This window comes from Epinephelus lanceolatus, chromosome 7, assembly GCF_041903045.1.
Source record: "Epinephelus lanceolatus isolate andai-2023 chromosome 7, ASM4190304v1, whole genome shotgun sequence".
Lineage (NCBI taxonomy): Eukaryota > Metazoa > Chordata > Actinopteri > Perciformes > Serranidae > Epinephelus > Epinephelus lanceolatus.
The window spans coordinates 9330950-9355821 of record NC_135740.1 but is presented as its reverse complement, the minus strand read 5'-3'; the positions used below and the strand labels follow the sequence as shown (position 1 = coordinate 9355821).

The window sequence follows — 24872 nt, the reverse complement described above, 5'->3', positions numbered from 1 at the left end:
TCCCCTAACCCATAGAGTTACAAAACATTAAACAAATGTTGCATCGTTTGCAATTTTGTTTTTGCATAACAATGTTCAGGCATTAAGGTAATCAGTGTTATACTTAATTACACACTTGTGACTATTAAAAATAAACCCACTGTCCCTATCTGAGGACATCTTTTTTTCCAAAATCTACTTGCTGTTGAAAGACAGTGCTTAGCTTTTTATTTATTTACTGATAAGTAAATAAAAGGTAATTTTTACCTTTTCATCCCAAATAGCTAGGAGGCATTTAAAATGCATTCCAAACAAAAGCTGAGTCTCAGGAGGTTTAAGGTGCATTACTTGAGGCTAGATGGGAAAAACACTGATTATTCGGTTTTGAGGTTAATTCTCAAGGGCTGTCATTTCACCTTCATTATATTATGTACATACAGAGGTGCTTAGATGATTTGCAGTCAACAACAACCTACTGTAACTCTACCCCTGCAGCAACTGGAAAAAAAACCCATTTTGCCCAAACCTGACATAAAAATCAAGTGCGGTGCTAACATCTGCAACCTGTGCTGTGGGCACTGTCACGACACTTGATCCTCTGCCAGCCTTAGCTGTGCAGAACAGCTTGCAGGACAGCTAATGTCAGTGAGAAGAGAGGAACTTTCCAGAAAACATGGCTTAGGACTTCTATTGAAGAAAGGAAAAGCTTTTGCCAGCAGTGTGGAGACACAGAATACAGGGGACAGTTTTTCTTTTCTTTTTTAACAAAACACAAAATGGCGTTTATTGAAAATGGATTTTGCAGATGGCAACATGTATTGGAAGGATTCCAAAAGTTTGAGAAAACTGCCTCGCGTCTGCCAAGCGAGTGGGTTTTACTCGAAATGGGGAACATTAGTGGGGGTTTTTCTTAGCTGCATCTACCTCTGTAGTTGCTTTCTCATGTTGATGTTGCACACGCAGCACTGCGTCTCACTCTTTTTTGTTTCAAGCTACAGTCATTGATCATTTCACATCTAAAACCAAGAATTTAACATATGAGGGACAATTTTGATTGGATCCAAAAAAGGTCAGAGATGCATGTGTAACTCTTCAAAGCTGTCAAGAAAATAAACTAAGCAGATTTAGGCTGGTTCAGCTTGCTGGCACACATCATTCATACAAGGAGGACGTCAGGGTGCTGAATTGATTGTGCACAAACAGCTATGAGACAAATTCTTCACTTACAGGATAAGGCTGGATGATATTCTATATTTTTTTAAAGATTATTTGTGGGCTTTTTGCCTTTAACAAACAACACAGTGAAATGGGGTGAGAGAGAGAGTGGCGGTTGACATGCAGCAAAGGGTTGCAAGCTGGAGTCGAACCTGTGACCGCTGCAGCGAGGCATCGCCTGTATACATGGGGCACCGGCACTATCCACTACGCTACCAATGCCCCATATATTTTTCTTTTTATCAATAAATCTTGTCAAAAGACAAAAAAAAACAATGAATCGATCCTACTAAAGAGTATTCTCTATGTTGCCAAAGCCTTATGTATCTTATTCTTATGAGCAATAGAACTTTGTTGTTTAAAAAAATCACTGCAGAAGTACTGTATTTTATTGCTGCCATCAAATAGGAGAAACTTTGAATGGATACTGAATGATTTGAGATAACGATAAACTGTCTATTTTGAAATTCTGTTGTTAAATCTGAGAAAGAATTCAGAATCAGAAATGTGAAATAAATCATTTAATTTGCATGTGACAAACATCAGACTGCCTGTGCTCAGTTGTGTGACTCATATGCAGTGAATATCCCTGACATGCAAAATTAGACAGTCAAACATGTTTCATTTCACTTCACAGATTAGCAGAACAAGCTTGTTCTGCCTAATTTGCATGATATTATCACATGCTGTAATATATATCTTTAGCTTCACTGATTATACTTTCTGTCAGCTGCAGGTTTTTGTTTTTTCTGCAGTGGCTTTAAAATGCGTCAACTGATCGCATAAAAGTTTTTCTCTGAGATAGCAAGAGATGGAAATCACCACTTTTATTGTAGTAGTATTTTACATGTGTTTTAGTGTGCACTTTCCTGATCAGCAGCCACAGTGATTCTCATAGGGACTCATAGGTCGGTGCAGATAAATAATTAGCAGTGTCATTCAGTCATCTCAAAGCTCACTCCCTTTTGTCATTTTTGTCTTTATAACAGGACAAGAGAAAACACAGAGGTCCAAGCAACAAAATCACACCTAAGTCCAGAGAATTCATCGAAACCGATTCCTCTTCCTCCTCCTCTGAATGCCAGTCAGATTCAGAGGAAGCCATCAAAATCCCCACTCTGCCACCTCAGACAACACGCTCCGCTATTAACACACAGACTCTGTCCAACACACACATGCACACGCCTCTTCTCCCATGCCTCAGCTCTGCTGGGAGTGTGGGGACATTTGGAGGGAAGGGACTCCGAGTCAAAGATGGTAGCAATGTGACCACTAATGGTAGCAGCAGTAGTAATAGTAGCATCAGCAGTGGTAGTAATGGCAGCAGTAGTAGCTGTAACTCTCTAAGCATTAGCAACATAAGTGGTTCATTTGGCACTTCTGTTCCTGATCCTGGAGGGTTAGGAGGTCAGTGCAAAGACCCAGAGTCCCTCTCACCACCTTCCAGCATGGGTCACGAGGTGGCTCTGTCCCCCTTGCGGGAATACCAAGAGATCCAAAGTTTGTGGGTGAAAATCGACCTGAGTTTGCTCAGCAGGGTGCCTGGCCAGGGTTTGGGGGAAAGATCCAGAGTGGCAGAAAGGGACGGAAGTGAAGGGAGAGACAGAGAGAGACAGGGGGAGAGAGAGAGGATAGTGGTGGCTGAGAGAGAAAGACAGAAGCAGGCCGAGAGAGATTGGCCAGGGCTGAGAGAGAGGCAGAAGTTACCTAAAGGGGAGAAACAGGAAGAGGAAAATGAGCGATTAGTGCAGGACAGAGAGAGACAAGGTGACAGGGACAGATTAACAGAGAGAGAGAGGCAGATGGACAGAGAGGACAGAGAGAGATTGGGGCTTGGGGAGAGGGAAAGGACAACGGGGAGGGACAGAGAGAAGGTGTGCCAAGGTCTGGGGGTCCTTGACAACCCCCCTGTGCAAGAGCAGAGTAATCCCAGACTGGCAGGGAGGACGGAGAGAGGAGAGAGCGGAGGCAAACACAGGAGGCTGGCGGCTGGAAACATGGTGGTCCCGACAGAGAAACACACCAGCAAGAGCAAGAGGAAACACAAGGTGTGGCACTGCATTCTGTCTGTTTAAGTCTCTAACCATTCTCTCTTACTCCTACTCTCAACCTCCCAGTCTTTGTCACTCTCTCTCTCAAGTACAAATACTGTTCTTAGATATTGTGTGTTTTCTGTACTCTATAATCCAGTCGGACCACAGTGAGTCATCTGTCAATGGCAATAAAAAGCTGCGATTGGACAAAGACTGTCAGCTCCTCCCACCCTGCATCTCTCCAATACACAACCACAAGAACAGCTCTACAGGGTAAGTACTAATGTACATAACACACCCACCAGCTTAGCTCCCCAAAGGACTTAACAGTCAAACAAAACAATAACTTATGTTTGCATCACAATACAAAACACATCTTGTGAATCCTTGAGGCCTAGCAAGTCTGTTCAATGCATTTCCTTCCTCATAAAACATTTGCAAACTGTGGTTTTGGAATAAGTGTTTGCTTGCTAACAGTCGTCTTCTTCATTGCCTTTGTTGGCACATTGCTGCATTTCATATTAAATTATTCCACTGATTGATAGTTGACATGAAACATGAACATTCATAACATGAATCGGCATTATTGCTTCATCTGCTTGCATGAATGTTCATATACAAGAATCTACTCAAACAGGGACCCACTCAGCATGTTTTCAGGCCATGTTAGCCAATGCAGGGACAGGTATGCTCACTGTGAGTAGAGATTCACAAAGTACTCGACATTCCTATGAAAATGGCTGCATGTAGTGTTGGGCCAGTATTGAGTTTTGCCGGTCTGGTCCAGTGTATGAGCTCAAACCATCTGATTTTATACAAACAGGCTGAACCGTCATTTGTCATTATGACACTTTCTGGCAAATTAAAAAAGCAGCCTACATCAGCACCATGTGTCAATGGAGTAATGGCGCTAAATCCAACTGGTATTGCATTAGTAGTTAGCGATATGACAACGTGATTTACATAATATTATGTTGGTTTATAAATGGACTAAGGAGTCGCTACTGTCTCACTATCCGTGTGCAATTTCCTGCCAAGACAAGGTTAGCAACATGAAGAAGATAAAATTTCAGTAGGTGGGAGGAAGAAGACGCACACAGCACAGATTGTGTTTGTTTAATGGAAGGTTCATGTGTTTTTTGTAGCGACGAGACATGGCAGAGTTAGTCTTAAAGATAACTAAAACTGTACCAATATGGCAACACTTTGGATTTGAAGCTGATGAAAGAGGTGTACCAAAAACACAAATGTGGCAGTAGGTTTTTTAATGGGTTTTTGGTTAGATTCCTGAAGAAAGGTGGTCTGTGGTTAACACAAGCTTAGGAGACTTTCATGTTGTGTTCTACCACATAAAACATGTCACTAAATATCCCACTTAGAAATTTTGAAGCTTTTAAGTGTATTTAAAAAGACAGTTGCTGACATATAAGTCAGCCCTTATATCCCTTATAAGTCTATAGAACATTGTCACACTGTACACGGCCTTGCACCCTCGTTCTGATGGCGATATTGAAGTCATGCCACCATGAAGTTGCTCGTTTATAGCCTAATGTTAGTTTTTCGCCTCTGGCCATTGCATTTAGACTTCAAAAATCATTAAAGTGGTGTTCATGTGTGAAGATTATCTTGCTGTACAAAACGTGTAAACATGTCAAATTCAATATAAAAATCCCCTTTTTGCGGGGGATACAGGGAGATGTTAACTTCCGGTCTGGCCACTATCTTTGCAGCACTTTAGCAGTTAGCAGACCAGCTTAGAGGTGCATTACCGCCACTAAGTGGATTGGAGTTGCTACACTTTTATTCATGGGCTTTCTCAGTCTCATTGTGTTCCCCTCGGGAGCAGATGCTGAGTACAGTATGATGCGTAGTGGTGAAATGTGGTATATTGGCCCAGTCCAGTGTTTGGCTGAGTATCAGACTAGTTTGAAACCCAACCCTAGCTGCATGACATGACACAGTATGAGAACTAAGTCATTTTTGTACACTGGAAATAGCTCATTTTTGCCTTTCCCCGTTCTTTCCGTAAACACCACATCCTCAGTGACTGGGACAGACACAAGTAGAGGTAATCAGACAAGTTTATTGAGTATTTTTAGGAAGGCTTAACATTTTTAATGTGTTGATGAAGTCACCGAAGAGGTGAGCTCAATCCACAGCGTGACACAGGAATGACAAACTGAATTTCAGCTTTCCATGTGAATTATTAAAAACAGACTAAGCTGGCTGTCACTATAAATAAGCCTCAACGTGACAGCTACAGAGGAAATATTTTTATAGCATCTCAGCGTTATCAAAGAGTGTACAGCTGGGAAAGGTACAAGGAAAAGAGGGGGTGACCTGGACTTGAACCCATGACATTGTGAAGCAGACGTCTAAGAGTGTCTGTGTATCATCTAAGAGGCTTTTTATGGAAGCTGTAAAGTGGATAATATGATCATCTTGCTCAGACCCATTCAGCAATTTCTGAACTGTGACTTTTGACAGTTATTATCACCCTGTTTTAATCAGAGAGGTTGTTAGACAACAGATGAATGGAAAAGATGTGTTAATAATCAAGTTTTTACCTCAGGAAAGTTTTGTTATGCCTGTGTTTGTTGAGCTTTTAAACACATGAAATTTCAATTAGGGCTATAAGTAGTCTTAAAGTTCAACTGAAATCTGAAGTCATCCCTTTGTGTGGTAAAAAAAAAATGTCCATGTGTTTTTTAAATGTATTATCGATAGTTTTATTATTATCAGAAAATATCTGAAATGCTCCCTGTCCTCTCAGCTGACTGGAGGGGCATGTCTCTGCTTTGATTAACAGCCACCTGCAGGCTGATAACGGGCAGGAGAAAGAGACGCAATGTAAACAAACTTTCTGTAGTTACGTGTCATTGGCAGATGGTGTGTTGTTGATGTTACTGAGGTGTTGAGACCACATCATTATGTAACTGAACCAAGATGACATTTGTCAAGTAAAGCCCTATTTGCACAGGATTAGTATTACCTGGGGACGTCTGGTAATTTGTAAATTATCCCCCCACGTCTGTGTTTCTTGCGGTGCATTCGCACGGGATAAGCGAAGTCTGTGTTTTACTCGAATTTACTGACATTACGGCCCGGATATGATGTCAAAGCTGTGCACATCGTAACATCCGCTGCTGAGTTGCCAACCGCCAATAAAATCTGAAGAAGAAAAAGACATCACTGTTAAACATACCATAAACCATAAACATCACTGTTAAAAGCTTATGTTAAACAACGCTTTTGTTAGGGTCTCGTTAGGTTTAGGCACAAAAACTACTTGGTTAGGTTTATGGAAAGCTTATGGTTTGTGTTAAAATGATCATTTTTAACGTGGTATGTGTTAGTCGTCATGGCAACAGTAAATAAAAAGTCAAAGCAGCAACAGGACTTCGGAACAGTGGGCAGTTGTTGTCGGGATAACGAGCCGTCAGGGCATTTGTATTAAACCTGTTGAAAGATAGAAAAATGTTCCATACCACATGCTGCTGCGCATGTCATCCATCTCAATATCTTCCGAAATTTCGCTCTTCTGATGGATCTGAGCTTGCTGTTTCTGCCAGTGGGTCTCCATACTGTGTACCGAGATGGGGAGACTCCTGCATTTGCACCTAAAATGCTGTCAAAACTGTCATTCATAATTTCCACCGCAGCGTCCATAATTCAACCAGGAAAGAGGTAGAAAAAAGGCGTGCAATAAAAACAAAAACTAAAATACCCCCCAATCACTGAGATGCAGATTCACACAGGACTAGTATTATCACGGTACGTCTGTTTTTGGCGAAATGTAGTAGGTAATTTACGGTGGAATTTTTACTTTACAAATTACAGACATGGCACATTCGCACGGGATTAAGATCACAGACATCCTCCGCAATTATTACAAATTACCAGAGGTCCCCAGGTAATACTAATCCCCATGCGAATAGGGCTTAAGTGTATAGGGAATGGAAATCGCAAAGCATTCTGATGTGGAGCCAGGAAGCTCCTTTTTTGGAAAGATAAGCATCTGTAGCTAAGGTAGCTGGTAGTCTTATTGTCTGTTATCTGTCAATCAGTCATCATCAGAAATGTAAAGGTAGATGCGAAAGACAGATACCCTTAGAAGCTCTCAACAGAAGCAAAGGAGGAAAATATTTCAAAGTTAAGTGAGTTAAAGATATCGATCCCTACAGACTTTGACAGCTTGCCACTCATTAACATTATGGCCCCTGATGTCTACCTGGTGTTTGGCGTTAGCGCCTACACCTGCCAGGAATTCAAAAACTTTAAATTATGTAAGGCCCATGTCCAGTTTACAAACAGATGGGTACAGGACTGGACAACGATAATATAACCAACGTTATGCTAACTGTATGCTAACAAAATGTTGGCTAATCATCATAGACTGTAAAAATAATGGACTTAGCCACCGTGACATCACCTATTGGTGAAGCCTTGAGTTCTGCATTTTGGCCGCTGCCATCTTTGTTTTTGGAGGCAGAAGTGACCAGGGTTGAGTTGTGGAGGAGCAAGAGGTAGATCTGACTGAGGAGCCGAGGACACTGTCAGCAGACAGCATAAGTTAAGACCTTACTAAAATGTAAACGGCTGAGTTATATAAGAATTCACTTCCATACAGTTGTCATGAATGTTTCTTGAACCAGGCTGTAAAAATGTTTATTTCTGCCTTTAAATTGGGCATTTTAAGGTGGTGGTCTGTGAGGACTGACTGATTTCTGGAGACAGCCTCAAGTGGCCATTCAAAGAGCTGCAGTTTTTGGCACTTCCATGTTTTTCAGTCCCAGTGGTTGCCGCTTGTCAATTATGCATAATTATTCCACCTGTATACAACAAATTGAAACACATAGGTCAGCCTACCTTTGTGTCTGACTGTATATATTGTAGATATACCACATTTGATGTTGTGAATTTTATTCACTGAGTAGTGTTTTGTGTTAGCTCAGCAGTTATTTCGACACATACAGTAAACAGATGGCACTCTTACCTTTATTCTTCCAAAATGGCTGACTGGCTGTTGATGATGAACCACTTCCTATATGCTGGTTAATGTGCTGCAGCTAACTAGGTAATTAGCAGTTCACTTTTCCCAGGTGAATGCTTGTGTGGTGGCTAATTCAACAAGCTAAGGTGCAGGACAAGATGTGTGTTCATGATTCTAAGTTAGATAAGAAGGAGACTTAAACAGGAGAGCTAAGGTAGGTTGTTGTTCAGAGTCTGTGGCTCTCGTGTAATGTGAAACTTGTAACTTGTATGGTAACAAATTCTCAGGCTAATGTTCCTTCTACAAATTAATTTAAAGATAAGGGTGCCATCAGAAGAAAAAAACATGTCTCTTTTGGTTTTTAACATTTTTTCAAAGGAGACCAAAGGAAGAGTGATGTACAGAGCAGATATGTACACTGTAGCAGACCAAAAAAAAAACAAAAAACAACAATTTAATTTCAGTTGGACTTGGAGCCAAAAATCTGACCACCTGGCCAAGTAGCTGTTGAGTCATTGTAAATGTATTCCAGAGGAATATTTGGCAGATATACTGTGGTCATTTTGTGTGATGGGGCTGTAAATTTCTTAACTTATTATCCCTTTAAAAGAGCTCTCACATGCTCTCCTGCACACACACCGGCATCCACTTAAGGATAGACACACAAATGCACACAAATTAGCATAGTCATGCACACAAACACGCTTGCACACATCAATAATGCTGTACACAGACACAAAAGCACACACACACATAACTCACATATTCACACATGCACACACAGCAGCTAATTAGTCTTTGTCTCCCTGGTTTTGTATATTATCACTAATGTCGGGGCCTGGGGCGTTGTTCTGCGAGCTCAGCAACTTTTCTCGCTGCATCAAACCCCCAGAGTTTCCAGGCAGAGGAAAAACATAAAAATATTATCTGTTGTGTAGCAAACAATATGAGTCACAAGAGCAACAGTAAGGCAGCTGAGGGAATAATCGTCGATGCTCCAGCAGGGAAGGCAGAATTACAACAATTTTAGAAGGAAAATATCATTCAGCAACTGCAAATGAAGTCGCAACAAGATAGTTAGACATTGTTATCCCAGAAGCAGGGTTTTACATGCTGGATGTTTGTGTCTTAGGATATACTGTGAAGACAGACAGAATAAACTCAAGCCAAGTCTATTGATTTGCATAGCCCAAAATCATGTGTCAGTGTTACCCAAAAGATCACCCAGTCCAGGATCTCTATAACAACATACTTTAAGAGGGAAACAGAGTGGAACAAACACTGGGAGAAAATTCAAAGTAAGAGCCGCTCTTCAAAGGTTTGTGGGTATAAATGAGGCTCTTGATGAGAAAAACAAATTGAAAGCAATAACAATAATAGAAATACAGCATGGCCTGCTAATCAGAGGGAGAGTAGTCAGGTCAGGCCTTCGCCACCCTGGGAAAATAAAATTTCTTAATGCAAGAGGGGTGACTACGTTATTTTCTGGCACGTGAAGCTTGTGCCGGGGACACTATGATGAGTATAAACCTAGTTTTAGAGTTTGGTTGGAGGGTGAAGAGACTGGCAGGATCTGTTAAGGGGTCGTAGTATGCAGGTTGAAAAATGAAGTGAGGCCTGCTCTTTACAAAAAGAGCAAACAGCTACACAGCAGGACCCTCACATTCACTCTGTATCTTAGGAGAAAGCAAAAACATTTTCAGGAGGACTCAAGCAAAAGAATACCAAACTACAAAAAAAAATGGAATGCTGAACACAAAGTTATTAAACTTTGTGTTCAGCATTCCATACGTATCGATAAATCAACATTTTGACAGCACTACCACTGATGCACATAGCTTGTTGGCTTTGGTACTGAATGTAACTTTTTCTTTCATCATTGAACATTTTCTACTTGTGCTCAATAGTTCAAGGCTGCAATACACTTGAAGAGTGAGTGAATGTTCTCTGAAGATCCAGAGATATAGAAAGTAGATGTAGTTTTTGCACAATTTGAAAACTACCCAAGCTGTTAAGTGCAGTCATTTTCCGAGACTGACGGCAGGTGAAATCTGATTCCAGCAGATTCCCCAAAGCATATGTAGTTGTATTTGCTGAGAGGTCTGGGGTAGCACCATAAAGGATAAACATTATACCAATAATAAACAGGCCTTTTATATTATATTAGTTGGTTTATGATACATTTATGATGAGGCACCTTAAGGTTTCAGTGGCTTTGATATTAGTGGTTATTTAAGATTTTGCAGTCCTCTGACAAGGTTTTATAAGTCATGATTGATAATTTGTCAGTTATAGTTTGTTGGCAGTGATGATTATTTCCCCTTGTTGTCAAGATTATTTATGATGCTTCAATTGGAGAAGTTTGAACACATTAAACTTTTGACACATTTAGTAGTAGGAAAAAAATCATATTGTTTCTTCCAACTGCGTTATTACATATGATCTGAAAAACAAACAGTATTAGCAGTCAGTGGGAGTCGCAGCACTGCCTCACACCTCTCATCCTCACTTGCCACTAAGCAGTAGAAGGTGTTAATTGAAACAAGAATCACACTTAAGCAATAGCCACAAGTTAGCTAACTGATTAGAGCACATATCCTAAAAAGATTAGGGAAAAAGATAACATTCATATACGATAAATGAATGAATAATAACACTGCTTTGTTTTGTGTGTTTTGTGTGTGTGTGTGTGTGTGCGTGTGTGTGTGTGTGTGTTCAGTAGCTCTCTAAACAGGAAGCAGTCTCGACGGCGCGATGACAAGCTGCTCCCTCCCCTCCTGTCCCCGCTCTCTGACGACCCCCCTCGTAAACGAACCTGCGACAGCAGTTCCTCTCTCAGCCAGGAGGGCAGCGCTGCTGGGAGGCTGCCCTGCTCCACCTCTTCTACTTCCACTTCCTCCCACAGACACAGGAGAGGCGAAGGCAAGGCGTCATCACATGCGAGAAATGGCAGTGTAAGTCAAAAATACTATTTTTGTTTGAGAGAGAGGCACAGTGGTGGGTTTACACTCTAAATGATGATAAGTTGGACCTTAAGATAATTCATGTTTCCTAGGTAGATTATTGGGCGTGGTGCTTCATTGTCCACACTTTGGCACACACTGTGTTGGAGTGATAGTAGACTGGTGCCATTATCTTCTTGCAAAATTGAGTTTCTCACCTGACACTGACACCGTTCCAAAAATAACTCTGGAGTTAATGGCATGCCATGCTTAAAAGGCATGAATCTACAGCATGACACATATTTCCACCCATGTGAGTCATATTTCCTTACCTGCAGTTTCAGGAGCCAAAGTCATTAAAAATATCTGTTTTGTTCAGTGGTGGAAAACGTATTCAGATCTTTTACTTAAGTAATAGTAGTAATACTACAGTGTAAAACATTGTGTTACAAGTAATGACAATGCATTCCAATTTTTACTCAAGTCAAATACATAAGTATTTGTATCAAAATATACTTAGAGTCCCGAAAGTAAAATTACTCATTATGCAGAATGGCCCATTTCAGAATCATATATGTATTTATTACTGGATTATAATTAGTGATGCATTTCTGTGTTCATCATTTTAATGTTGCAACTGGTAATTTTAATTAACGAATATGCTGCTGGGTGGCTTAACCTATAATAATAATACATCATACTTTGTAGTAACTAACACTGTCAAATAAAAGAAGTGGAGTAAAAAGCGCAATATCCACCTCTGTAGTGGTAGACGTATAAAGTAGCACAAAATGTGCATACTATGCCTGTAAGTACAGTATTTGATTAATTAACTGGTTTTGTGGTACGTAGCAGGTAATGCATCAAAAACAACAGGACAGATACATAAAGCAGTACATATCAAAAAGAGCAGCACCCAGGAAACTACTACATGTAGAAGTATTTAACAAATTACATGAATACATTTAAAGAAACTTTGCTGCACGTCATTTCCTCTCTGTCCCCTGCCTTTTCTGTCTCTCTTACTATTAAAAGAAAATCTAAAAAAAAAAAGAAAATAAAAGAAAAATTCATTTAACTAAACTGTGCGTAATTTCTATTTGAAGTATAAGAAGATTTTGCTCCCTTTTTGAAGTGAAACTGTAAAAATGTAAATGTTAGCTTTGTCATATGGATATACTACAAAGTGAATTTATAAGCAAAACATACATATGGCAAAAATAACTTTAGGACAATTTCACATTGAGACAGTTGTATCAGTTTAACCACATCTCTTAACTTTTAATCCCTACTCATAACAGTGATGGCAAGACTACTAATTCTACTAATTTAAGCTGCACATTGTAATACTAATTAATACTATTATAATGGATAGATGGATTCATGATTTTATTTCTGCTACAGGAAGTTGATACCCACGTGGAGAAGCCCAGCGGAGACAGTTACCATGCCAATGGACAGTCAGACTCTGAGGTGTGGTCAGAGCCACAGGTGGAAGCTGCTGAACCTCGCAGGCCAAGACTGTCGTTTAGCGACACGTATGTAGAAAAACCATGCCATTATACCATGCACACCAATATTTATACTTACACACATTAGTTGTGGTTTTACTGCAATAGATTCTTTGATAATGCTTGATCTCATTGTGAAGTCCTTTAGCAGCATGATTTATCATAGATGCTTACCCTAATCATCACTGTGGTTCATGAGACCTAGCAATCTGTATGGTGCTCTCTACATTCTTATATAAATAATCCTTTTTTTCTGAGTTAGGGGACAGCAGGTGTCTCTTTTTTATATAGAAGTGTATCTTGATTATTCCACTGTATGAAAGTTATGTTTTTTTGTTTTTGCATCAGAAGCGTTGTTATTTAATTATACTGTTTAAGTTTTCTCTCTGAGCTGTGATACATTCAATTAAGACGAAGCAGAGACTTCTTTATTCAACAACAGTATAATCATTGTAAACTTAAAGGTGCTGTATATAACTCTGGAATAAGATAATTGATTGTTGAGTTTCATTCCCAGGTTTTCAAATACTGACAACATCACTACCAATCCAAAGCGTTGCGACTCAGCAATCAACTATCTTTCTCCAGAGGTATATACAGCACCTTTAAGTGTCAGACGGGTTGCTTTATGGCACAAAGGGATATTCTTTTATGGCACGAAACAGAAGATGGGCGCTGCTCCTCCCATGTAAACACTTAAAACTCAAAAATGTCTGGCAGATGGGGAGTGAGGGAAAACCTTGACAGCTCCGGTACTAGCAATACCACTGGAATGAGATAGTGGCTGTTAATTATCTCCATCATGATCTTATGGTTATAGTAATGCATTCTAGAGGTCTTTGCTGATCCACAGTTTTGTAGCAGATCCAAAAGAGACAAAGACATGCTATTAGGGCTGTACCGAATGTCTTTTTTTCTGATCTGAAGCTTCTGTTGAGGTCTTTGAATGATGCTTCAGATGTTTGTCATTATATTTTAATTAACTTAAAAAGATATTTAAAATCCTCAAACAAAATGCTCAATTTAATGAAATGCTTAGTCAGATTAATCATTTGTCAGCTGTGCACTTGAGATCAGACTGAAGACATAAGCAAGTAAAAGATGGGCCTGTAGCCTACTTGCGATTTGAGTGGACAATATCGCGATTGTGATTATAGTATAATACATAAATGGTATCATGGGTCTTCTTGCTTGATTCAGTGTTTCCCCTACCATTATCTTAGTTATTGTTATGGACAGTGTGTAAATGACCATCAACAGACTGCGCACAGTCAAACACGCTGCTCGCACAGCAGCGCCACACAGCACTGTACACACAGCAGAGCGGAGCCTGTGTTGCATTCAGGCGTTGTCACGTAAATGACAAATTCCAGCACATGAATATGCCATAGCACAACACAGCAGCATGTCAAGTGGGCCAAACCCAAGCAAAATTTTGCTCAATTTTTCATTTATTATGTAGTTTGTTACAGAGTCCGTGATTTCCCTGTGACATTTACAGATGTATGTGTAACTGTGTTTGGATGTTGTTTTATGAGGCTCTGGCGGCTTTCAGTTGTGTCTTTTTCTTTAACATTACTTGGCTTGACTTTCTCTCGCATGCATTCATCCTACTTTTCCCTGTGCTGTCTCAAGTGCTGATATAGATTGGTCGTGTTGCCGCGGGACGTAGCGACTTTAACTTTTAAAGTTTCACACAGCACGTCTTTCTGTTCAACGTCGCTGTACCTGAATCCAAAGTATCGCCTTATAATAGAAGTTGCGTTTCTTTTGCGACCAACTCAGCCTGTTTTTGGTCATGCTCATGCTCTTCTTCAGTGTCTATGTTGGTCACTGCTGCACGCCGGGTGGTCGCGTGACCATACGTGCTGCACGCACCAGGATAGCTTGTGGGCGTGATGTCAACAAACTCCACACACTACAGCAGAAGTAGTCACATTCACAGGCACACACGTTAACATTAATTTACATTAAATCACAAATCGCAGCCTTTTATGCGGTTATGTAATCGCACAGCCTGACATCGCGATTACAACTGCGATTAGATTAATTGTGCAGCAGTAATTTGTATGTGTATATTTGCAGAAATATATCGACTGTAATTGTATAGCACTCCTCTAGTCTTCAAACCACGCAAAGTGGTTTTTACTCTACATGTCACATTCACCCATTCACAAACATTCACACACTGGTAGGTGAGGTTACCATACACCTGCCACTTAGTAACCATTTACATGACAACCCGCCTTACCTTGTTAGCCACAGCCGCCCCAGCAAGTAGGCTATTAGTGATGACCAGAAACTTTAAGCTTCCAGGTGATCACCCTCCAGCCAGTTGCCACTTTATTTAGGTTTTTGTAGTGTAGTTTCAGCAGTTTCACAGATCAGCCATTCCTCATGCCTGGTGTCCCTTTTAAAGCAAGTGAAGTGACAAAATAGAAAGAGGGCTTCCAACAGAGGTTCAGCTCAGAAGGATTCACTGCACAGCACTGCGTCCCTCGGGGACAGTTAGGACATTCCAATAGAAAACAATGGAGTCAAACAGTTTGACGGGTTGCTCAAGTTACATTCAACTCTCCAGCTGTGCAAAAATATCAGGTTGAAACAGAATGAATAGACATGCAAATAAAAAAAAAAAAATCTTTTGGAGAATTTGAATGTTAAAGTTATGAATGAAGCATCAAAGCTTCAATACAGCCTTACACATGACCCGAAAGGGACCAGAGGATAATTAGATCTGATCAAAAATTCTCTCGAAATCAACAGACCCTGTTAGAGAGAGGGAACACTGACACTAATAGCTGCATGATGCTCCACCAATTAACAAGCTGTTCAAAACAATAGCAATACATGTTATTCTCCACACAACTTTATAAATCACACTTTACCTCTGCAACTACTTCAGACTGCTGCTGCAAATGTGGTGTGAAACCTCCCCAAGTTTTCCTACGCCACTCACCTTCTCCTCATCTTTCCTGTGATGATAATGACACACTGTGTATTCAGAACTGATGGCAGGTCCTCTTAGATCCACTTGAATATTAGACATATTGACCCAAAGACCTGAGACTTGATGCAATAGAAAAGGACCCCACCTAACCAGATCAGACTGTTTATATTTTGGACCCAGCCTGACTAAACAGAGTGGACCACTAAGACTTTGAATGCATTGTCAACTCTAAACTTAACACATCTTATATTTTAGGAAGGATAGCTATCATCATGCTGTGCATTAAATGTTATAAAACAACACACTAATAGGCCAAATAGTGGCATGTTAGTGTGTTGCAGGTGGGGGAAATATCTCTAAGTACCTCAGCACTGGTCCAGTTGTGTTGAAACCTGGAAAGATGATACATCTTGTTACTTATTTGTCCCAAAGGGTTCCTGCATTATTCATGAAACAACATGTTTTGTTGTTATACTAAGGTTACACTAAGCCTGAGGTATGTATACCTAAGCAGGCTACTGTATATAACTCACTGCAAGCTACTCTTAGCTACTGATTATGTAAATCACTCTGCAGGGGGTTGTTTTATTTTTTCTTCAGTTTTTGTTAAACGACGTGTCAGTGCAGACATGCTGTTTATGCTCTTTTTCACTGTGCTGTTCCCAGAGTCCACAGTGCAGACTACTACATGCAGGAGGCCAAGAGACTGAAGCACAAGGCTGATGCTTTGGTAAGATGTTGTCTTCCACAAATCTTTCTGCTGTCAGACACACACATTTACACCTTCAGCACATACAGGAGGCAAAGAAAAGACAGACACACAGATAGCAAGAAAATGATTTGAAAACACACAATGTTAACATCTACAGTCTAGTCTGTAATTATGTGTGTACTCGTTCAAATGTGTGTGTCGTCGCTCATGTGTACGCACAGCGAGTCTCCAAAGAATGAAAATCTATTTCATATCAAGCGCTGTACTGTATAATTTGTGTTATTTATTGCACCATTTGTCTCCAAGGGAACATTGCATTCAAGGACTGATGATGTCTGCAAGATTATACAATATCAAAAGAATTATCTGATCCCCTCCCGAACAATGAAATGAGATTTATTTAACTTGTTATTTATCTTATGTTTACGCGTTGTTCCCTCACATTTATCTGGGGATTTGCATCTTAGCAGGAGATTATTCAAAGAGACGACTGTGCGTCTGCCACAATGCTGTTAAGACATTGCTTATTCTGTCTCTGTCTTATTCATGTCTGCTTCTCTCTCTGTCTCCACTCTGCTACATTTCTTTTCATATTGCTCATTGTCAGATATCTGCTTTTTCTCTGTCACTCATTTTTCTGTATTTTTTTTTGTTCTTCCTCCTTATCTGTAGATGGACAAATTTGGTAAAGCGGTGAACTACGCAGATGGTGCCCTCTCATTCATAGAGTGTGGAAATGCTATGGAGCGAGATCCACTAGAGGCCAAATCACCATATACCATGTACTCTGAGACCGTGGAGCTAATCAGGTACTGTATGGATGGACAGACAGAAAAGTGACATCAAGTGAAATGTAAAAAAAAAAAAAAAACCAGGAGGACTTCGTTAACATGTCATTTCACAATTGATCATGGGAAATGGTGATGCTCCCAACATTTTTTTTCTCTCCTCCACTCCAATTTGTGCACGTCTGAAGGAAGATAAGACTAGGTCAAAACCTAGTGTATGACTGGACCATGTATGAAATGCTACAGGGCTTTAAATTTTAAACAGGATATGGCGGGCACATACCAAGACACAGACTTTTGTTAGCCTTGACTTTGGTTTTCAGCGCTCGCCCCATTGTTGTGGGCCAGCCATTTGAGCAGTCATCGGCCACCAACATCAAAGTTCCACCGATAACGATAGTTTATAAAAGGCCCTGTCAGCGCTGATTACCGAAAGAAGAATTTTTTCATTGTGTCAGCATTCAGCAACCACTCTGACTTTTTAACATGTAATATTCACTCCAGTTTCTATCACTGTTTTTTTCAGCTTCTCCTCATGACAGTGGCAGCACACATTCTAACCATTGATGGTTCTGACATTGTAACATGACAAAATTTAAAAATGTTTAAACAAATTTTTGTGTCATACAGACACGGCTGTTCCTCCAAAAAAAAAATGATAATGGGATTCTCTCTTTGCTCTATCCAAAATTGCCATTTCGCCTGTGGCTGGCTAGTTAGCTAGCTAGCTCATTCCACATGCTTTAATGCTAACGTCATAGTAGTAACAGAGGATGAGCCAAACACAGTTGTCACTTGTCTGTTGATAGCAAAGTGCTGTGACAAGAGTGTGTGGATGAAGCATGAAGTTGTTAAATTTTACTTATGTCACGGCTAGCCAGTTAGCTATCTAGCTTGCTAATTCCACCATACTGTCATGCCACACTATTTACAGAAAGGGATGAGGAAAACAGTGATACAGGACTGTTAGCGCCTATTTATTTCAAAACAGTAACGGCCAGTGGGGAAACACCAAAATTCACATCATCAGTTAGTCTGACCAATGATGTAACTTCATCACTCAGTCACTCACGGACAAACTGTCACGGTTATAGGGCCGGCCTCGCCTCTGCAGTCTATAGCCAAAAATAACACTTCAAAAATGATAGGGCGTAGGTTACTGATAGCCTACAGCTGCTCGCTGAGATATTGTGGCAACTGTCGGAGAACCAACAGAAACTTCTGAAAGTCAACATTTTTCCTTTTCTGTAAGCTGTGTAAACAATGAACCTGACGTTGACAGAAAATCTACATTTTGTAGGCTACGTTAGTGAAGTAAAAGTGAAAGCTGTTGTAAAGTACCCTTTGGCGGACTTCTGTTGTTGTTTTTGTGTAACACAGTTTGTTCACAATTGAGTGGTGAAAAAAGTTATTGTGCACATTTTGATAAATTTGACCATATGGCATTAGTGTGGTACATTCCCAAAAAATATGGCAATTATGTCACACTTGAAAGCATGTAGTCTATCTTTTAAAGAAGTATTTGAAAATGTGAATGACAGCTGACGGGGCATAAAACCAATGATCTGATGATCTTTATAAATGAAGACTAGTCTAACAATGGCACAGCCTGTAGTGGAAAAATGTTTAAACTGAAAATCGAATGGTGACACCCCTAACAAGAATGCATGGTATTCAGAGCAGCAGTGATTAATGATAATGTCAACTTATGTGGACTGTAGACTTTTGCTAATGAGGCACTATATGCGCCTGGACTGAACTCAGCTCCCTGTTGTCAGGGCTCTAGCTGACAGGACGAAACTCGCTTGTGTCCATTTGAGTTTTTCATTTAACGACAACCAAAAACTCCTGAAGCACCTCTCAAATTATGTTGCATGCTACACTGATATTGGTGCAGCTCTCTCAGCACCCTTATTTCCTGCTCCCTTGTGTAGCGTTACCTCCTTTATCCAAAGAGACGTTTTGGTTTAGTTGGTCAGTTGAAGAGGGGAAAAATATAATTTTGTAAAAACAGAAAAAATGTGTCTGTATAGCAGTAAATTGCAAGCAGGCAATAAAGTCAACAAAAGTGTACAAGGACCTTAATTTAATATTTAAGGTTGTTTAAATTGATCACTGTCATTTTTAGTCATAAAAAATAGCAGTTATTTCAAGGGAAATTCTCTGGAAATCAACAACTGCTCATTTACTCTACCCAGCCATGTAGCGATTATATAGCCCACTGTAATTCCCTGATTCTCTACTAAAAACCCAAATAGATGAGTGGGTACTTACCGTGTGCACTGTCTCGGCACATTTCCCTATAATTGCTTCCAAATTATATTGTTTCAGGATTCATATGTAGAAAATTACACCTCTCTCATCATCCTAACCTTACTGACCTGTTGTAGATTTAGCCTATTAGCTGAAATAATATTGTGCGGTTGCATATGTTCACCTCTCTGCCCACAGAAAACGGCTAATCAAAACTTGAGTTTTGGAATAAACTCTAATTAGCATGAAGCCAGCGCTCTGTTCAGAATCCTCTGGACTCTTCAGCATTGTGTTTTTTAATCTTTGTTGTCTGAAGCGTCTCAGACCTGTGGGGCTGCTAATGAGCATAGTTGAACCAGTGTTGCATTACAGGATCTCTGCTGTTTTTCAGCCTCTCAGAGCTGCCTTTGTATGAAGTCACTAAGTGCGACTTTTAAGAGAGCAAACTGAGAATAACAAATGACTGCCTCCTTTGAAAGCAGGCAGGTTGACAGCTGGGTGCTGTAGTGGGAGAGAGTCTTTTAACTGAAGGACTCAGGTTCAAGCCCTGCTTGTCTGCACTCATCCATCCTGCTGAAGTGTCCTTGAGCAAGATGCTGAATCGTCACCAGCTGCAGGGCTGTTGATCTGTAACTCTGGCCTTTGACCTCCCTAAGGAGGGAGCAGGAGAAAGGACAAGAGTTTTCCACCAGGGATCAATGAAGTATAAAGGTGTTACTGCTCTCCCCTGATTCACCTGTCACTGCTGAATTTCACTTTGACTGATTAACCACCTCGCTAAGCAATCAGACCGGGTCAGTGAGGGCAGGAGGCAACAGCTGACCCCTACAGCATTTTTTGAAATACTTAATCAGAAACCAAAGGATATGTTTCTCCTTCCACAGAGTCAAATAAAGCTGACCTGTAGCTTGTCCTGCCTAAGGGCACTTGAGCAGGTGGATGCAGGCTGTCAGTGAGCTGAAGAAATTAATCACTAACTGCCACTGTTTTATATTCTCTATGTTCAGAAAGAGCAGCTCCTTCAATGATTTTAACCTTGATTTCCTAATGAAAATGAACATTGAGTATACATGTATTCATTAATGTGAGAAGAGTAAAGTGTGTTTACATTTCACACACATAAATCAGTGTAAATGTCAGCAGATGAGTAAAGAGCATCTCTCCCTTGCAGGTATGCCATGAGGTTGAAGAATTTCGCCAGCCATTCAGCCACCATCGCTGAGAAGAAACTAGCTGTGTTGTGGTAAGATTCTGTGTGTGTGTGCATGTCTGTGTGTGCGCGCGCGCGCAAAATACAAAATACTGTGGTCATAAGATACCCAAGTTTTAGATCTTTTTTTTTTCTTTTTTTTTTTTTTTTATTCAGCTAGTAAGTTGACTGTTAAATGATATTGTTGGTAGATTGTCCTGGTTGCCTGTGGGTTTAGGATGTTAACCATGCCGTTGCAATGTGTTTCTAAGTGCTGCATTCTCAACACTGGCAGCCAAATTCTGGGAGAAAAATACCTTTTTTTTACTAACTTGTGACTCATAAATGTATACAAATTTTAGTGTTTAGGGCCTGATGCAAAAATATTTTCGCATTATATCTGAAATTTACTCATATGAGTGTTTCAAGTTAAATTCAGAAAACCCGTAGAACTGCACAAATTTATCTTAAATTTCCCTTTTCAACCTGATGAATTCCACCTGTACAGGGATAGCTGCGCTTTTATGAAATGTGATCATTGGCATGATCAACCCAGCCAAACTGATGTAGAAGACTCCATGTTTCATTCACAAAAATATAATCCAAGAGTATTAATAAGATTTTAACCAAGTGACAACTTCTGGGGCTGAAAAATGAAGCCAACATGGAAGTGCCAAAAACTGCAGTTCCTCTAATGACCACTTGAGGCTGGCTCTTAGAGCAAGTCAGTCCCCATAGACCGCCATAATAATTAAGGGTGTGGCTGGTTGGGTAACATAACCATGGCGTAACCCAAGATTCACTGTGTATAGGTGTAGCCATAGCTGTCGCTATTTCAGTGTGTTTTCACTTTCTTGAGAGTTTATTGGAATGTTTTGATTGACTAAAAGAAGTCTTGTTCAGTGTTGGGTTGTACTTAAAGACTTTCTAAGGAGTCAGATAATATGTTTTTCCAGTGAGTACATTTTGATTTATTGGTTTTAAGCCTGTTTTTTCTAGTGAAAATTAGCGTTAGCATTATCATGGTTAACCATAGTTGTAAATGCACTGTGCTAACCAAGCTAGCGTCAGGGTTATAAATATGGTCACTTCTGGCTCCAAAATCCAATATGGTGATGGCCAAAATGCAAAACTCAAGGCTTCAAAACAGGATTCCACGAACGTGACGTCACAGTGGCTACTTCCAATTATTTTGTACTGTCTATGATTTTAACAAAGCTAAGCTTCAATTTCCGCTGTCTGAAATCAGCAGATAAAATTCCCCATTAATGCAGCAGAGTTAGTAAGTTAGTAGTACTACAGGACCTGAAACATTATATTAATACAGCTGCCAGCAACCTGCCATCAGGGCAGCGCTGCACTGTGACTATAGAGGGAATGGTTTGAAGTTGGATGTGAAAAATTATTTTTCAAATGCAAAGCAGTCTATGCCTTAGATGGCAGGTCAGGATCTGGCAGTCACAGTGATGGTCAAGAGAACAATATAGGCTCTCTGTGGGTGATGGTACACTGATGGGCGCAACGACCTTACAGCAAGGATGGTGGCAGGTGACTTAATGCAGGTGTACGACCTGCATAAAGGCTGTGAGGCAGATGACTGAGTGGGATAACTCCTATAGGCACTATAATTATTATCAAAAACTCAGACCAGTGTTTCTCCCCTGTGGAGATAATCTCTATGTAATTTGTATAACAGTAATGCACCACTTGTGAATTTCAGTTGTACCTAGAGATATCCGCACCCAAAAAAAATTGGGGAATGCCACGAATTGTCTTAAATCGGCCGTTCATGCTAATCAAGAACCACTTTGTCCGTACAAGAGGTTTCAGCATGAGGCCCACTGAATCTGAACATACAGGCCTATAAAATACTCACCATGTGTAAGTTTTAGATCCTACAGTTAAAACTTACACATTTTGCTAGAATGTAAAACTCTGCTAAAACTCTCAAACCTCAGTCTTTTCTGAATTGTCACTCACAGTGCTCCAAAAACATTTTAGGGTGCTCTGCTTGTGAATAGTAAATTAATTTGCATGATGTGGATCTTTATATTATCATATACTAGTATTATACATTTCCCACATGCCTTACTCCACTAAAGTTCTCCCTAATACCTGCAGACTTGTGGGGCATGTTTGAAGTCCGGGTGCATTTTGTGTGGATGACATGAAAATAATACTGAGGATGGGGCTTTAAAAGGGAATTTGTACAGAGGACTCATCTGCCTTCTAATGGTTTTGTTTCCATAGTAACCGCTGTCTGTCTCTGCTGTATCTGAGGATGTTCCATTTGAAGAAAGACCACGCTGTCAAGTACTCGCGGTCGCTCATGGAGTACTTCAAGGTAACACACACACAGATTACACACACACACACATTTGGACATGGACTTTATTTCCTGTCTCTCTCGTTTTCTCCCTCTGTGGCTGAAAAACATGGAAAGCCAATTACAATCCCTCAAATACATTTCATATTCATTTTCATGGTGCCTGTGCATTAATTTTGCATGACGTTATTAAAATCCATTCTTTCTCTTTGATATTAATGTACTAATTAGCTCCATCAATCATCACAGTGGATTGTTAGGGTTTAATGTGCTTGTTTTGATTAATTATGTTTAGTTTAATTAATTACTGAGGATGTCATTATCACAGTGCCGCATTTGCATTGATGGGATTGGATTCCTGGGAAGGGACTGACTGAGGGTTTAGCTGTGTATGTGTGCGCAGGCTGTGTACATACAGTATGTGTTGACTGAAGGAAAAAAAATAACTGAAAGGAGTCAGAGCAGTTCATTTTAAAAGAGAAATGGCACAAAAACAGTTCTGTAATATACTTATCCTCATGTGTCCATCAAGTGTCATAGAGTAACATTACACGTGACAAAAATTACACATACTGTACGGGAAAATTGGTGGCTTAGTGAGATTTGGCTCATGTTATATTAACATTAACATTTTAGCCATTTAGCTGCTACTTTTTTCGACGCTTTTTTCTGTACCAAAGATTAAATGAAGGTTTTACAGTATGTTTTTATGGAAAAGATTGGAAAGAGATATTAATCGCTGAATATTAAAGGTTCCCTCCATTAAAAGAAAATCGTTTTTCTTTTGTTTATGTTCCCTAAAATATCTAATCTTGATTATACTGACTTGTATCTGTGCAAAGATGTGTTGACACATTACTCTATTGAAGGGGGCAATATCTGTACACTTCTCTAAAATCTGAGATTCAAACGTTCACCGCACAAGCAAGTTTTGGTACATCATACAAAAACCAGTAGGGTGGTGCAGGAATCAGTCCTAAAACCTGGAAATTATTTAGCGTCTTAGCTCTTTGGTTCCCCCGTGTTGAAGTCCATGGGTTTTTATTAATAGGTTTCTTATTAGATGCCTGAAATAAGATCTGTGGTGAACACAAGCTGAAGAGACTTAAATGTTTTATTCTACGACATAAATTATGTCAGTAAATAACGGATTGGCTCACACAGTTGTCAATCATGTCATAAAATACCCATTTCATAGCATTAAATAACTAATTAAAACCAAACTTATCAGAAAAGGAAACACTTGAACAAACAGCAGCATGATAGAAACTACCGCAAATGACATAAAGCATCCCAAGGGAAAATGTATTTGATCTGCACTCTGAGTTTTAAGTTTGTCCGATGTCCCATCCACTAACATAGAGGGGTTGGGCTTAATGACGTATTCAGCAGCCAGCCACCAGGGGGAGATCAAGTTGCTTCTGCTTTACTTTTGGGGGCTGTCATGTTGTCCATCTTTATATACAGTCTGTGTTCCAATACAAGACACATCAACGGGGGAACACTCTTAAACACAACACCGGCAAAGAAACCTGAAACCTCCAGTGCAGAGCGCTTTAAACTGTGTCAGCAAAGAAGCTTAAAAAAAAAACAAAAAAACATCATAAATGAAATGATATGTCTGCTAGTTCCTGTGCTTTTGGTGCACTACAGAGGTCTCATCTGAGTCTGGGTCTGACTGAGGCTCCAACTTGTACGGCTGAATCTCTAATGTTTCCTCTAACGCTAATGCTACCCATCTGGATGTGCACTGCTGCACTGCTACTAACTATTATGGGGGGAAAACAATGTTTTACAAAATATTAGTATACACACTTTAGAACGTGTCTGGAGAGCAACTTTAACTAAACTAAAACATGATTTGAGGATAATAATTATTTCAAAATTAATTTGTTTGTTGATCTTTATACTTTGGTTTATCACTTAGTAAATAGCTGATTGCAAAGAGTCTTTTGGATAAGTCTGGCGCATTTACAGCACT

At 39.9% G+C, this 24872-nt stretch overlaps 1 protein-coding gene across 3 annotated transcripts in view; it reads left to right on the top strand.

Annotated features, from left to right (window-relative positions):
- The window catches only part of aff2 (AF4/FMR2 family, member 2), a 225837-nt gene that overhangs the window by 194309 nt on the left and 6656 nt on the right, over positions 1 to 24872 (top strand). For 2 of the 3 annotated variants that reach the window (XM_078169186.1, XM_078169184.1), the window contains exons 16-23: positions 2184 to 3242; positions 3385 to 3500; positions 10940 to 11174; positions 12567 to 12700; positions 16290 to 16353; positions 17008 to 17144; positions 20548 to 20619; positions 22816 to 22909. In XM_078169186.1, the coding sequence (XP_078025312.1) occupies positions 2184 to 3242; positions 3385 to 3500; positions 10940 to 11174; positions 12567 to 12700; positions 16290 to 16353; positions 17008 to 17144; positions 20548 to 20619; positions 22816 to 22909 (1911 nt within the window). The remainder of the gene's footprint in view (positions 1 to 2183; positions 3243 to 3384; positions 3501 to 10939; positions 11175 to 12566; positions 12701 to 16289; positions 16354 to 17007; positions 17145 to 20547; positions 20620 to 22815; positions 22910 to 24872) is intronic. The other variant, XM_078169185.1, reaches the window with a different exon arrangement.